The 15,277-nt window shown below is 37.5% G+C and overlaps 1 protein-coding gene across 1 annotated transcript in view; it reads right to left on the bottom strand.

Annotated features, from left to right (window-relative positions):
* Positions 1-15,277, bottom strand: part of EML6 (EMAP like 6) — a 162,291-nt gene that overhangs the window by 80,803 nt on the left and 66,211 nt on the right. The window contains exon 15 of the mRNA XM_043603391.1: positions 8,298-8,391. Coding sequence (XP_043459326.1) covers positions 8,298-8,391 — 94 coding nt within the window. The remainder of the gene's footprint in view (positions 1-8,297; positions 8,392-15,277) is intronic.

Raw genomic sequence — 15,277 nt, 5'->3', positions numbered from 1 at the left:
AAACATAAGTGAGTGAAACAAAACTCCACATCTGTAAGATGGAAAAAAAGACTTAAAAAATGGTAATACATTCCATGTTCTTGGTTGGAAAATTCAATCATAAAAGTGTAAATACTCCCTAACTTAAAAAATTTTTTTTCAACTTGATTGCAATAAAAAAAGAGCTTTTGGTGTTTATTTGCTTTTTAATCTGGGGTTAGACTCCTTGATTTTAAAGTTCTCATGGAAGAATAAACCAGCAGTAATCATCAGGAAAACTCTAAAAAGGAAAAGTGGGAAGAGTAGCTCTCCTAGATATTAATATAATTTATAAAGCCTCCATAATTAAAACAGTGGGGTATTGGTGCACAAATTGATAAACTAATGGCAAAATAGAACATGTATAAAGAGACCCAAATGAATATTAAAATGTAATATATAACAAAGATAGGATCTCAAATCAAGGGGGAAAAGATGAACTTTTAAAGTAATTGGTGTATGTCACCAAATGCTGGAGGATGTGGGGCAATAGGAGCTCTTGTACATTGCTGATGGGAATGCAGAATGGTACAGGTACCTTGGAAGACAGGCTGTTTCTTACAAAACTAAACATATTCTCAACAAAACTAAAAGGCAGCCTATGAAATGAGAGACGATATTTACAACCACATATCTGATAAAGGGTTAGTATCCAAAATCTATAAAGAACTTATCAAACTCAACACCCAAAAAACAATCAACCTAGTAAAGAAGCGGGCAGAAGACATGGATAGACACTTTTCCAAAGAAGACATCTAGATGGCTAACAAATGCAAGAAAAGATGCTCCACATCGTTCATAATCGGGGAAATACAAATCAAGACCATGATGAGATACCACCTCACACGTGTCAGAATGGCTAAAATTAGCACTACAAGAAACAACAGGTGTTGGCAAGAATGCAGACAAAGGGGAACCTCTTGCACTGTTGGTAGAAGTGGAAACTAGTACCACTCTGGGGAACAGTATAGAGGCTCCTCAGAAAGTTAAAAATAGAACTACTCTACAATCCAGCAATTGCACTACCAGGTATTTACCCAAAAGATACAAAAATACAGATTCAAAGGGGTACATGCACCCCAATTTTTATAGCAGCATTATCAACAATAGCCAAACTATGAAGAAAGCTCAAATGTCCATTGACTGTTAAATGGATAAACAAGATATGGTACATATATACAATGGAATATTACTCAGCCATCAAAAAATGAAATCTTGCCATTTGAAATGATGGCAGCTAGAATGTATTGGAGCTAGATGGCAGCTAGAATGATGGAGCTAGAATGTATTATGCTAAGCCAAATAAGTCAATCAGAGAAAGACAAATACCATATGATTTCATTCATATGTGGAATTTAAGAAGCAAAACAGATGAGCATATGGGAAGGGCAGGGGAGAAGAGAGAGGGAAACAAACCACAACCAATTCTTAACAATAGAGAACAAACTGAGGGTTGATGGAGAGTGGTGGGTGAGAGATGGATTAGATGAGTGATGGGTACTAAGGAGGGCACTTGATGGGATGAGCACTAGGTGTTGAAGGTAAGTGATGAATCATTGAATTCCACTCTGGAAACCAATATTGCACCATATGTTAGCTAACTAAAATTTAGATTAAAAAAAGCAATGAACCACCCCCCCTCCGACCTCGCACGTGTGCACACACGCACACACACACAACAAAAAAAACCCCCTCAAAACTAAATACATTCTTACCATGATACCCTGCAATTGTGTTCCTCAGTATTTACTTAAAGGACTTGAAAACTTATATCCACACAAAAATCTGTATGGATGTTTACAGCAGCTTTAATTGGCAAAGAGAAGACATGGAGGAACCTTTGGTGGAGTCTTTTAGGGTTTTCTCTATATACAATCATGACATATGCAAATAGTGACAGTTTTACTTTTGCCTTACCAATTTGGATGCCTTCTATTTCTTTTTCTTGCCTGATTTCTGCAGTTAATATTTCCAGTACTATGTTGAATAAAAGTGGTAAGAGGGTACATCCTTGTCTTGTTCCTGATCTTAGAGGAAAAGCTTTCAGTTTTTCACCATTCAGTATGATGTTAGCCGTGGGTGTTTCATATATGGTCTTACTATTGGAACTAATAAATGAGCTTAATAAAGTTGCAGAATACAAAATTAATACACAGAAATCGGTTGCATTTCTATACACCAATAACAAAACAGCAGCAAGAGAAATTTAAAAAGATCCCATTTATAAGTGCACCAAAAAGCATAAAATATCTACAAATAAATTTAACCACAGAGGTTGAAGAACTACACTCTGAAAACTGTAAGATATTGATGAAAGAAACTGAAGACAACACAAACTAAAGGAAAAATACATGATGCTCATGGATTGGAAGAATTAATATTGTTAAAATGCCCATAATACCCAAAGCACTTTAAAGATTCAGTGAAATCCCTATCAAAATATCAATAGCACTTTTCAAAGAACTACAACAAATAATCCTAAAGTTTGTATGGAACCACAAAGACCTTGAATAGCCAAAGAAATATTGGGAAAGAACAACGCAGGAGGTTATCAAAATCCCAGAGTTTAAGATACACTACAAAGTTATAGTGATCGAAACAGTATGGTACTGGAACAAAAACAAACACATGAATCAATGGAACAGTATAAGGAGCCTAGAAACAAATCCACGCCTATAAGGTCAATTAATTTATGAAAAAGGAGGCAAGAATTTATAATGGATAAAAGACAGCCTTTCAATGAAAGGTGCTGGGGAAATTGGAAAGGTACACGAAAAGGAATTTCTTATATCTTATACAAAAGTAAACACAAATAGATTAAAGACCGAAATGTGAGACCTGAAACCACCAAAGTCTTAAAATAAAACATGGGCAGTAATGTCTTGGACACTGACATCAATAACGTATTTCTAGATAGGTGTCCTCAGGCAAGGGAAACAAAAGCAAAAATAAATTATCAAGACACCAAAATAAAAAGCTTTTGCACAGCAAAGGAAACTGTCAACAAAACAAAAAGGCAACCTAGTGAATGGGAGAAGACATTTGCGAATGACATATCCAATAAGAGGTTAATATCCAGAATAAAGAACTTATACAACTCAACACCATAGAAAAATCCCATTAAAAAATGGACAGGCATGAATGGGTGGCTCAGGTGGTTGAGCATCTAACTCTTGGTTTCGGCTCAGGTCATAATCTTGCAGTTTTGTTGAGTTCAAGCTCCGCATTGGGCTCTGTGTGCTGACCTCATGGAACCTGCTCGGGATTCTCTCTTCCCCTCTCTCTGCCCATTCCCCGCTCTCATACTTTTTGTGTCTCTCAAAATAAATAAGTAAGTTTTAAAAAAATGGGCAGAAGACCTGAATAGATATTTTTCCAAAGAAGACATACAGGTGGCCAACAGACACATTAAAATATGTTCTATATAACTCATTATCAGAAAAATGCAAATCAAAACCACAATGAGGTATTACCCCACACGCATCAGAATGACTACTATCAAAAAGACAAGAAATAACAAGTGCTGGTGACGATATGGAGAAAAGAGAAACCTATGCACCATTGGTAGGAATGTAAATCGGTGCAGCCACTGTTGACAAAATAGCATGGAGGTCCCTCAATAAATTAAAAACAGAAATATTATAGGATGCAGTAATTTCACTACTGGGTATTTACCCAAAGAAAATGAAAACACTAATTCTGAAAGATACATGTGCCCCTATGTTTACTGCAGCTTTATTTAGAATAAACAAGCTATGGAAGCAACCCAAGTGTTCATCCATACATGAATGGATTAAGAAGATGTGGTGTGTACAAACACACACACACACACACACACACACACACACACACACACACACTGGAATACTACTCAGCTATTAAAAAGAATGAAATCTTGTCATTGTGGCAACATAGATGGACATAAAGGGTATTGCGCTAAGTAAAAAAAGTCAGACAGTGATAAATGCCATATGATTTCACTTACATGTGGAATCTAAAAACCAAAGCAAATGAACAAATCAAACAAAATAGAAAGATTCATAAATACAGAAAACATACTGGTGGGGAATGAGCAAAATAGCTGAAAGGGACTAAGAAGTACAATCTTAAAGTTACAAAATAACTAAGTCACCGATGCAAAGGACAGCAAGAAATAAAGTAATATTTTAAAAATTTTGTATGGTGACAGATAACTACCCTTATCATGGTAAGCATTTCATAATGTATATAAATGTCAAATCATTATGTTGTACACCTGAAACTAACATAATATTGTACACTCTACTTCAATTAAATAATAAAATAAAAATATGCTTTTAAAATTAGAAATGCTTAATGAAGTATATACAGGTCAAATGACAAGTGGTCTTAAACTTTAAAATATTTTAGCAAATAAGTAATAAGAGAAAAAAATGAGGGGGGAGAGATCTGTACCATCTGTAGGTTGATGCAACAGGGCTGAAGGGAGTCCATTATGCTGTTTCCTCCACTTCTGCGTAACTTTGAAATTTTCCATAGTAAGTTAAAAGAACAGGACAGACATCTCCATACCCATTGCATGGGCCCCAGAATGACAGGCAGGGAAAGGAGAAGGAATTGATTTTTGAACTTTCTCCCTTCGTTTGTATCAAAGTCCAAAGTGAAGCATGGACACTAAGGCCAAGACACATCACTGGAAGTATTAGAAACAAGTAGGAGACAGAGATACAAGTTTAGATATGTAAGAAGAGAAAATGTGCTGAACACCAAGAGGACAAATAAACCAGATAACCCTAAGAGACTTTAAGCATCCAAAGATTTCTTGATTGGAGGAAAATCCCCACAGGTTCTAAATCATTAATAAAAACTTTAAAGAAAAGATGCTAGAGAAAACTGACAGGAAAATTGAGAGCAGGTATAACGAATTACATTCCCTGTACAGACATGAGCACTGTTTTGTGTTTATACAATCTCACCTATGAATAAAAATGGATCAAAATACTAGACCAATGTTTACCGAAGAATGTATGCTAAAACGTTGGCTATGTCGTGGGCAGTGTAATTGTGATTTTCATTTTCTTCTCAGTGCTTTTTTTGGACTTTGAATTTCTGTAAGGATCACACACTATTTTGAAAACTCTCTGTTTTCACTTTAAGAAATGTTATTCTAAAAAAAATACACATTTTTAAAAAGGAAAGTGAGAAAAGAAATGTGCCAATTTGGTATACAGGAGGCTTCGTCACATTCACTAAAGGTGTGTAAAGGTAGGGACCTATAATAAATAAAGCAACAAAGCTAAAACGGAAGTACATACACACCTGCTCATCCTGGGCCTACATGGTGTCCCAGGCTTTCCAGTAGCATAGTTATTTCACATTGACAGCCCAATTATTCTTGTTAGGCACCTTGATAACTCTATCTTTCATCTACTGCATTCAAACTTTTGAGATGAAACATATCAAGAATAATTAGCCACTGTCCCCCATAGCCCTATTACTGGTGCATTAGAAATGCAAGTAAAGGGAAAGAAAGGTACCAGATTATCTCATTATTCATCTCTGACACTGACATTAGGCCATTTAATCATGGCCCGTAAGAGATTGACTTTGGTTATTAAATGGGTTACTTGTAGGTTACACTAAAACATGAACAAACTTCAAAAGGAAAAAAAAAGACTTAAAAATTCATTTTTAATGGAGGGAACTGAAATCTTTTATGAAAGTTAACAAAGAGGAAAAAAAAAATTGTTCCAAGAGATTTAATCAAGTCTCAGAGAGATCGTGCAATAAGATCTCTACATGCCAATCTTGAATTTCTCTAATTTCTCTGAGCTGATAAAAAAGAAGCTTCGATTAAACATTTTCACAACGGAGGGGTGGGTTTGGAGAGTGCAGTGTTGTTCTGGAGGCACACCTTCCCACTGGGCACCTGCAGCATTGGTGGTGACACCATCATGGCTACTGACTTGCCCGTCCCTCCACAGGGAACTCTCACATCCTGGGAGATAGGGATTATTGTAGAAGACCGTCTGGCCAAAGCAGTACCGTCTGGCCAAAGCAGTGCCGGCTGCCAGAAGCAGGCTCACTGCTAAGCCTTGCTAGTGCCCAACACTGGCAATGATTTGACACACAAAAGTGCAAAGGAGGGGTGTCACTGATCTGGCCTTTCTAAGAGTAAATTAAGCCCTCTCAGGAACCAAGAAGACTCCTTGAAGCCAGTAAGGTACCATCAGTAAAGTATCACATGTTTTCCCTTGTCACTTCTTTCAGGTCCCAGTTTTTTTCTTTTTAAGATATATACATATATATATATATATATATATATATATATATATATATGTGTGTGTGTGTATGTATGTGGGTGTGTGTGTATATATATATATGTATGTGTGTATATATGTGTGTGTGTGTGTATGTGTATATATATATATATATATATATATATATATATATATATATATTTAGTACTCTCTACACCCAATATGGGGCTCAAACTTATAAACCCCAAATCAAGAGTTGCATGCTCTACTGACTGAGTCAGCCAGACACCCTTATGCTTCAGTTTTTAATGTTTCTATCTGCTTAAGTATGTAACTTAATGTCATAAATAGGTTTTTATTTATGTGTATATTTATATGATCATATAAATATGTGTAAATGTGATGGAAATAGGCATTTATGGAAATATTTACTTATTTGTTATTTTAAAATCTAGTAGTCTTCAAAGAACTTTAGCAATCCTTGACATTCCTTCTTGGAAAGAGCCCTGGTTAATATTACAATGCAAAAATATTCTTGGAGGGCAATTTTGCAGGTGTCCTGTTTTAGGAATGTGACATAAGGCTTGGGAGCAATTCCACAAATAAAGTGTGTTACTAACATAATGATGTTAAGTCACTTTGTGTTAACTAAATAGAAGTGACACTACCGAGCATATCGAATAGATACCTTTGACATATTAATAAAAATTTCTTTCTTCCATTTCTATGAATGTTTCTGGCATACAACAGGGGAGACACAGAAGGTTGCACAGGGTTTTTTTTTTAGCAGGAAAATTGCTTTTCTGTTGCTTTGGAGATGCAGACAAAGGCTTTGCCTGCAATAATCTGCACTGCAGTTTGTATGTTATCAGAAATATTAAACTAAAATTCAGTACATGAGTCTAAAGGGAAAGGAGAGTTCTAATTAAGAGTGGAATCCGAGTGCCAGTTGGGGGTGATAGAACAGTGAGGAATACTTGACAGATACCAGGAAGGCCCACTTGGGCAGGCAGATTTGGGAGCTGTCTTTTGCTGCCAAGAATTTAATCTCAACCGCACTTATCAGAAAAGCTTTTCTTTTTCTCCTAAGACAGTCAGCTGGAGTCCTCAGGGCTCCATCTGCTCCTCCTCTGAGTCCCCGGCAATGGAGAGATTTTCGTTTACTAAATCAAATTGCAAAAAACCCTTTTTTTCTTATGTAATATTGTGAAGGGAAGTATTAATTTACAAAGTGAATACTGGGGTTCAAAGCCATTAACTTAAAATGATTTTATACCGAAAGACAGAAGGGAAATTGGTTAATGTAGACAAGAACTAGTGGAGAGGGAAAGTGATAACCTGTCTTGGGCAACAAATTCGATCACTGGGCCTTGGCTGCCAACCGTGCTGACCTCTGATCATGGCTGGGCACACAGCTAAGCCCTATGTAAGTAGGAGTAGAAAGTAGTGTTGAGACTTCAGGCTGATTCAGCAGGGAGGGAGCCTGGGGTAACGGAGGACAGGTGGTCTATAAACAGCAGACGGTCTTAGAAAAGTCTATTTATAAGACAGGGAGATTAGGGAAACAATTTGCCTGCTTTGAAAGCGAGTGGCAGATGCACACGATGGGGCCTCCTTTTCCAGCATGCGACAGCTTCATGACAAATGGTACCTCTGACTAGAGTGACATTGACACTCCTTCACCAGATGCAAGACTGTAGAAAAACAAGGGACAAGGCCCAAGTCTGAGAAAAGCTGCTTTTCTACTGCTGGAAAAAGCTTTGATAAAGACAGCGCATATATTACTAAAACCCAAGTGACAAGTAACTCCCCGGAAAGTGTTTCAGAATTTTCCAGTTCCCTGAAACAAACATTAACTGCTGTAAGTCAGGTTTGTCACCAGGAAATATTGCAGTATGTTTTCCCTCAGGTGTTAAGCTTTCTGTGTGAATTCCATCTGAGTTTGAAGATGAAAGAAATGTCCCTAGAAAATGAAAACTAGTGACCTTTACTGGAGTGAGATAATCAGCAGGATGCTGCAAGACCTCAGCACCTTCTTACCTTGTGGTGGCTATCTTTTCTCCCTTTTTCCAGTCCCAAAACACAATACTGTGAAAATCGTCTAAACCAACCGACACCAGACATTTTCCATCAGCTGTATGAAAACAACACAAATGTCAAGTGACTCATTTCTTCGATGAAACACCAAAACATTTCATTCACTGTAATGATGAATACAAAATTGATCTTAAGAATATTATTTAGGCTCCAATACATTAGAAGTATCATATGCTGAAGGGACCTCACTGAATGAAATGTGTAACAGTGATAGCTGAGCTTCTTAATGTACAACAACTGGTTGATGAGTTAAATCACTGATCTAACATTCCAGTGTCAGACACGGAGCCGGGAGAAGCCTCTCAGTTATATCTCAAAAACCTTGTCTATTTTATGACAAATCTCATGACATTTATTCAAAGAACCATTTGGCTTTGTGACTATATTTTCAGCTTAAAAAAACTGGGTTCTATTTAAACCTCCAAGATAAGAGCATTTGTAGAAAATAAATTTAATCTCAAAAATTCTTTCACAAGATGATTTTATAATTAAAAAATCCTAACCTCTTTGTTTCCCTATTTTAAATGTAGTAGGCTTGTTATAGGACACTTAGAAAATATAGATAAAGGAAATTTACAAATCACCTCAATTTATAGGCCTACCGTTGGTGTATTTCCTGTCATTTTCTCTACATAAATGTGCCTTTGAAAAACAAAACCAGGATGATAATGAACATCCTATTTTCTGATCTTTTTTCAATTGTTATATAGTGAACATTTTCCCTTAGTATTAAATATTATTTATAAGATTACCAATGGTTACTATAATGTAGACACTTGGGTTGTTTTCCAAGAAAAAAAAAACTTAAAAAAAATACTTTGTATGTACAATTAAATTTGAAAACCAGAATTGTTAACTTGCTTTTTCCCTTCAAGACCAAAGAAGCCGTGCAGTCAGTCTTTCCTTTGCTGCCTCCTCACAAGCCAGATTCATAGGAGGAGTATATGGAGTCAGCGATTCTACCCTAGCTTCGTGCTGGTTAGGATATAGGTGACCAGACTCAACACGTATCAGTTGAACAGTGTCTTCCTGGTCTACGGAGGACGCCCAATATGAGAGGATAAAGAAACACAAGTATGTGATCAACTATTTCCAAGTCTGGGGTCAATGCCACATTAGAGTTGCCAGGTAAAATAAAGGAAGCCTACTTAAACTGTAATTTCAGATAAGTAATGAGTAATTTCTTATTGTAGGTCCATGTAATATTTAAATTATGTATTTACACTTATATGGCCTGAGACATACCTTGTATTAAAATTTATTTGACTTCCTGTATTTCTATTTGCTACATCTGGCAACGCTCCCCAAATGCTAACCAATGCTCAAACTGTGAGTGCCCTTACTGGGGCCAGACACTATTTCCCAAGCTACCGGGAACCATGGTCTGCTCTTTCTCCAGAGGAAGGAGCAGAGTCAGAGGAAGGAAGAGCCTACCTTCACTAACAGATCCTCCTCAATCCTGGACTGCTGATAAGTATGAGGCAAGGATTTGGAAGTTACATGAACCATTTCAAGCTACTAGGCTCAGTATTAGAAGAGATATTTCATGCTTTCCACAAGTCTTAAATGATCATCAGGTGATTACTATAAACAAATGTGTCTTCTGAATCACAATGAATGATATGTCCTTGCGCTGAACCGTTATCAGGCTTTAAATTGTGTGAGATTTCTTTTTTCTTCTTCTTCTTTTTTTTTTTTTTTTTTTAACAGAGTTGGGGGTCAAATTCATTACCCTGAGATTAAGACCTGACTGAGCTCAAGAGTTGGACCCTTAACCAACTGAGTCACCCTGGTGTCCTCAAGGCCTCTTTTCTAATACGTTTGGGAGAGGGGACTGGTAATGGCTTCCTATTCATTACCAATATTACTCACTCTTTCCATACCTTTTGGGATGGCCTGGTTGTGCTTCTGTATTAGCATGCTTCTGTATTTTTGTGATTTGATTGACAGATTGGAGCTTCCTCTGTTTTTAGATTATAAGCTCTGCTAAGGCTTATAGTAATCATATCACATTTCCTCTGTGATCCTCCCACTAAGCTAGTTTCCAATGAGCGTGGAGGAGATTGGTGACACTGAGGATGACGAGGGAGATAAAGATAGAGTGTATGGATGCTATGAAGGGAAAGAAATGTGCTATGTTATCTAGCTATACAAATTTTAATTGTTTTAATGATCAGTTCTTTAAAAAACATGGCACTGGTATTCAGTGTCTTTTTTCCATTTATTAAGTGTACCTTTTGTGTTTTCCTTTGTAACCTGTGTAGCTCTATTAATATGTCCTTAGATGGCAAGCATCCACACATTTAAAATGGCAGTTCAAGTTTTATGTCTTTTAAAGAAGTTCTCAGGGTACATTAATTTTTTTGGCTTTTTATTGGAATTTCTGCAAGGCCCCATCAGCTCGTCCTCACAATTATACAGCTTTCTACCCCAGTCTGTGACTATGAGGAGAAACAAAGAAATAGCACAAATCCAGGGGTGCCTCTACAATCACACCTCTTCTTTAAGATAGTGACCTTTTCTAAAATTCTGCAGGTGGAGGCTATTTCTGCCTGGTTTGGAAATAGAATTGGCTACATTTTTATTTTTTCCCAGTTTTCACACCCCAACCCTCCCCCCCAAAGAGACTTGGCTTTAGCTTTGAAAATCCATTGTTCCTTGACCAGTTGGAGGTTTTGGGGGGTTTTTTTGCCATGTTTTTAGAGTCGAGGTAATGTCCTTTTAAATCTTTCCAGTCACAGTATGTATTAATTATGGATAGTGACAAAGTCCAGAAATAATTCTAAGGTACTTAATGTCAATAGTAAAGGGCATATTAGAAAGAGAGAATTTCTACCCAATTACAAGTTGGTCCTTGCATTCAGGGCTCATAAAAAATGCATAGATTTTCAGAATTGAACACAGTGAAATCCAGTTAGTCTTAGAGGTGTCCTTGGGGAAATCAGTATTATTCAGTGAAGATTGTAAAAAATATGAGGATAATATTAAACTAAAAAAGATTTATGTGGCTGAACCTTTCTGTTTCTTCTCTGGTTTTCTATTCATGTGGAAGCACCTTCTATCTTGTAAGCACAAAAACAAAGATGGGCCCATTTTCCCTAGACAATGCTAATACGTTCACAAAGCTAAGGAGGCACTCAATTTAGTGAGATAATGTAAATTCATTCATTCCTGTTCACAGAGAGTTACAGATTATATTGTAAGAAATGCTTTTCATTAAAAATGTCTTTCCATTTGCTGTGGAACAGTGGCAAGTATAGATTAATCTAAACCCCAATGTATAATTGCTTATTTGTTGTCTATTTTTCACATCATTTGCCTGTTTTGTATTTCCATGATAATTTCTTTTTCTAATAAGGGGCAAATGTACTATCAGGTCTCCACAGAACTTCCTCAAACGAGCTGGCTTATAAGAGATGGCTGGATATGGGGTCCAGAGTACACAGATGGTGCCACCAGCTAGGTAATGACCAATGTTGGTGCCCTGTTCACATGGTTAAGTAGGGAAATCTTAATAATCTCCTGTTTTGACTACTCACTTTTCTATCACTTTTCAAAAGAAAGGTAGAGCTGCTCCTGTTCCAATTCACATACATGTGTGATCTGAGGCTGTTCTAGGACAAGACTCTCTTTTCACTGGGGGATGTTCATGTGGAAGCCTCTCTGTACCACCTGTCCATTCCACCTTTACACTGGCGAATGGGGGTGGGGCAGGTGGAGACACGTGCCTTTGGGCTGAGTCGGTCACACTGAGTGCTCCAGGTAGGACTCTCATGCTAAGAGTTCGCACTAGCCCTGGTGGAGCGCAGAGGCAGCAGCAGACAAGAGGACTCAGCGGGGAGGGCTCTAGGCACAGCTTCTGCCAGCTCACAACCCCAGGCTTAGTGGCCTTTTCCCTGCACTGAGGCCAGGAGATGTGGGTTCTAGCTCAGGATCTGCCACGGTTTGACTTTTAGCACAGCCAAACCACCAAACTCTGTGGATCTCCCATTCTTGGTTGGTAAGGTGATATAGGGCTTTCAGTACATCGTTGCTGAAGAAATATGGCTCCCCCTCCCCCCCACCACCCCAGTCATTGTTATCTGGGCAACAGAGACTATATTGTTGAGACTGAAATATCCTTTTTATGCAGAGAATATTTTGTATCACAATATTCCTTCATTTGCCCAAAATGGGAATTAGAAGCAATGACAGAATCAGCTTCTCAACCTCTTTCTAAAACATCTGGTTTCTCTCCCCAGGCAACTGGTATGAGGGGCTACCTTATGAGGGAAAGATTTCAAAGTTCACTTAACTCTCTTGATCTTTCCCTCTACAAACTACTAGGTCCGGAAGAGAGAGAACTTCCTGGAAATACAGAGGTCAAGTTACTGGGTACCAGTGTATCTGTATTCAATGTCTTTGATCCTCTAATGCCATCCCTAAAAGGTATGTAAGTAACCTTTTGATGTATCTAAATGTAAAAACCAAGAAATTAATTTTACAGAGAAAAGATTCTAATGATTATTAAATTCTATTTATATTATTCTAAATTTCCTGCCCCTCTGTTTATATGTTAATTTACATACACACATTTTCAGTGGAAATCAGTGAATAGATGCTATTTCGAGTTCTATTTTTCTCTTTCACTTAACTTGATACATAGAAATATGTATGAAATACACACAGTCAACATACTTGTCATTTTGAATTACAGCTTTTATTATATGCTGTCAAATTGTCTGCTGGAGTTACTGAGTCAATTTTTAATGTTGCCAAAAATATGAATACTGTATATTAGGTTCTCCATAATTTAGTGCACAATTAGGTTTTATTATTTTATTTAGTTTTGCTACTTTAATGGGTGTCTTACTACTTTTTCAGAGTATATTTATTAATACAATTTTTATATTAAGTATACACATATGTATTGGCTAGCAAAGTTAATTTTAGGAAAAGGGAGGTCTGGCTATTGAGGGAAAAAAGCAGAAGAAATTCACTCACATCCTTAGAAGAGAACCATGTTTGAACTCAAATTATGATTTCCTTTTAGATTTTACTGCTTTATCAAGGATGTATGACACTTCCAGTTTAAAACTGTATGTCCATCAAACTTCTGGAAGTTTAGGACTTTGTATTTGCTGTGACTTGGTGTGTTATCTGGGCTTCCCACTATTCTCGTTTCCTCGGTATTCACATGCTTTCTCGACCTCACAGGCCTGCCAGTGTGGAGTAGGAACTCTTTAGCCTTAAGTTTTACTGGTTCAATAACCACAGAGAGTATTGAGCAACTTCTAATATGATGTAACAATTCAGATTTCTACAGCAGTTTACAGTATGTGAGGATGTGCATGTCACAAAAATATTGCCCCAAACTGTTCCATGTTGCTATAGGTGAAAAAATAAAGTTAATTTTTACCCCAACACAGTTTACAATGTGAAGTACCAGTAGTAATAGTGAAAGGCAAGACAAAGTATATTAGGCAAAGCTCCATTCATGCCTTCACATTTTTCGAAGAGCTTCTGTGTCCAGAGCACTACAATATGTGCAGTGGGGAAGAGAGACATGGGCTCTACTGCCCAAGTAGCTTATTGAATGAGAAACATTGACCCAGACAGCTACTGTACCACATGGACACCAACAGGTAGCATGAGAGCAATGACAACAATGGGCTAAGAGATGTAGAAGAAGCGACAAGGTTATTTCTCCCTGGAAGGCTGTAGGAGAAACTTTCAGCTTGGTCTTAAAGGATGGTAGAACTTGAACAGACACATGGCAGCAGCATGAACAAAGGGACACGGGCAAAAAGAAGGACAGTCCTGCATTTAGGGAGATGTAAAGGAACACGAATGGGTAAGTGGGTAGAAACACCGCTAAGGAAGGTTGAAGCCAGATCATGGAAGGTCATGAATGTCCAACCAAGGGCTCGGCCCTGAGTCAGTCAACTGACATGAGTCTACAGGGGGGCAATGTAACTGTGCTTCCAGAAGATTCCAGAACTGGGTAGGATGGACCAGAGAACATGGGAATGGAATCAAAGACCAATATGGCAGAGATGAGAGGGAGTCTGGGCTTGAGCAAGGAGAGTAGAGAGTGAGGGATGTAGGAAAGAGAATGCGGTTGTGGAGTCATGGAATTTAATGACTACCATTACACACACTGCACATATTAAACATTTGAATGGGATTTAGAAATAAAGAAATTACAGTATCAGTTTTCAGTAAAAAGTTTATACTTTTTTTCTACCGATCTAACTTTTACTATTGGGATTAAAAATTCTAGGTAAAAACACCTTCTGTAATAGGCCCTTATTCTCCTTTCTAGCTTAAAGAAACGGCCTCACCCTAAAGAAAATTACATTCATCAGTTAGTATTCTACTAGCACTGCGTTCAAATTCTAAATTAAAGAGATGGAAAATCCAGTTCTATTTTTCAAATATGAAATTTATTTTCAAAACACAAGTGTTGTCAAGTGGCCTTTTGCAGAGAATTTGCAGCCCTCCCTCTAGTTCTTTGTATTTTAAATTGCAAGTGCTGTGCTCCCACCTCTTTGGAGAGATGAAATTGATGTTCTGAGTCACTGCCAGACGTTTACAACTAAAACTATCTACAGCAACAGCTGCTCTGGATTTCAAATTGCTCAAGCAAATGCAGAACACAGTGTGAGCTCTGGGTAATGACTTGGGAGAGAGGAAATGAACAAGACTGGGAAAGGCCTTTCGTATAATACAAAGGCCACATATTTTTTTTGTGAGGTATTCACATATCTAATTTCCAGTCTAAGAATGGGTAGCTAACATACAAAGGGCTTACTTACCTTATTACAAACAGAACTCAACTGAATAGGAGGTTGTAAAACCAAACCAAACCAAACCAAACCAAACCAAACCAAACCAAACCAAACCAAACCCAGCCCTAAGTAAAGCAGAACCATCAGTGACCT

The sequence above is a fragment of the Prionailurus bengalensis genome, chromosome A3 (genome assembly GCF_016509475.1).
Source record: "Prionailurus bengalensis isolate Pbe53 chromosome A3, Fcat_Pben_1.1_paternal_pri, whole genome shotgun sequence".
Classification (NCBI taxonomy): domain Eukaryota; kingdom Metazoa; phylum Chordata; class Mammalia; order Carnivora; family Felidae; genus Prionailurus; species Prionailurus bengalensis.
This window is presented reverse-complemented; position numbering and strand designations above follow the sequence as displayed.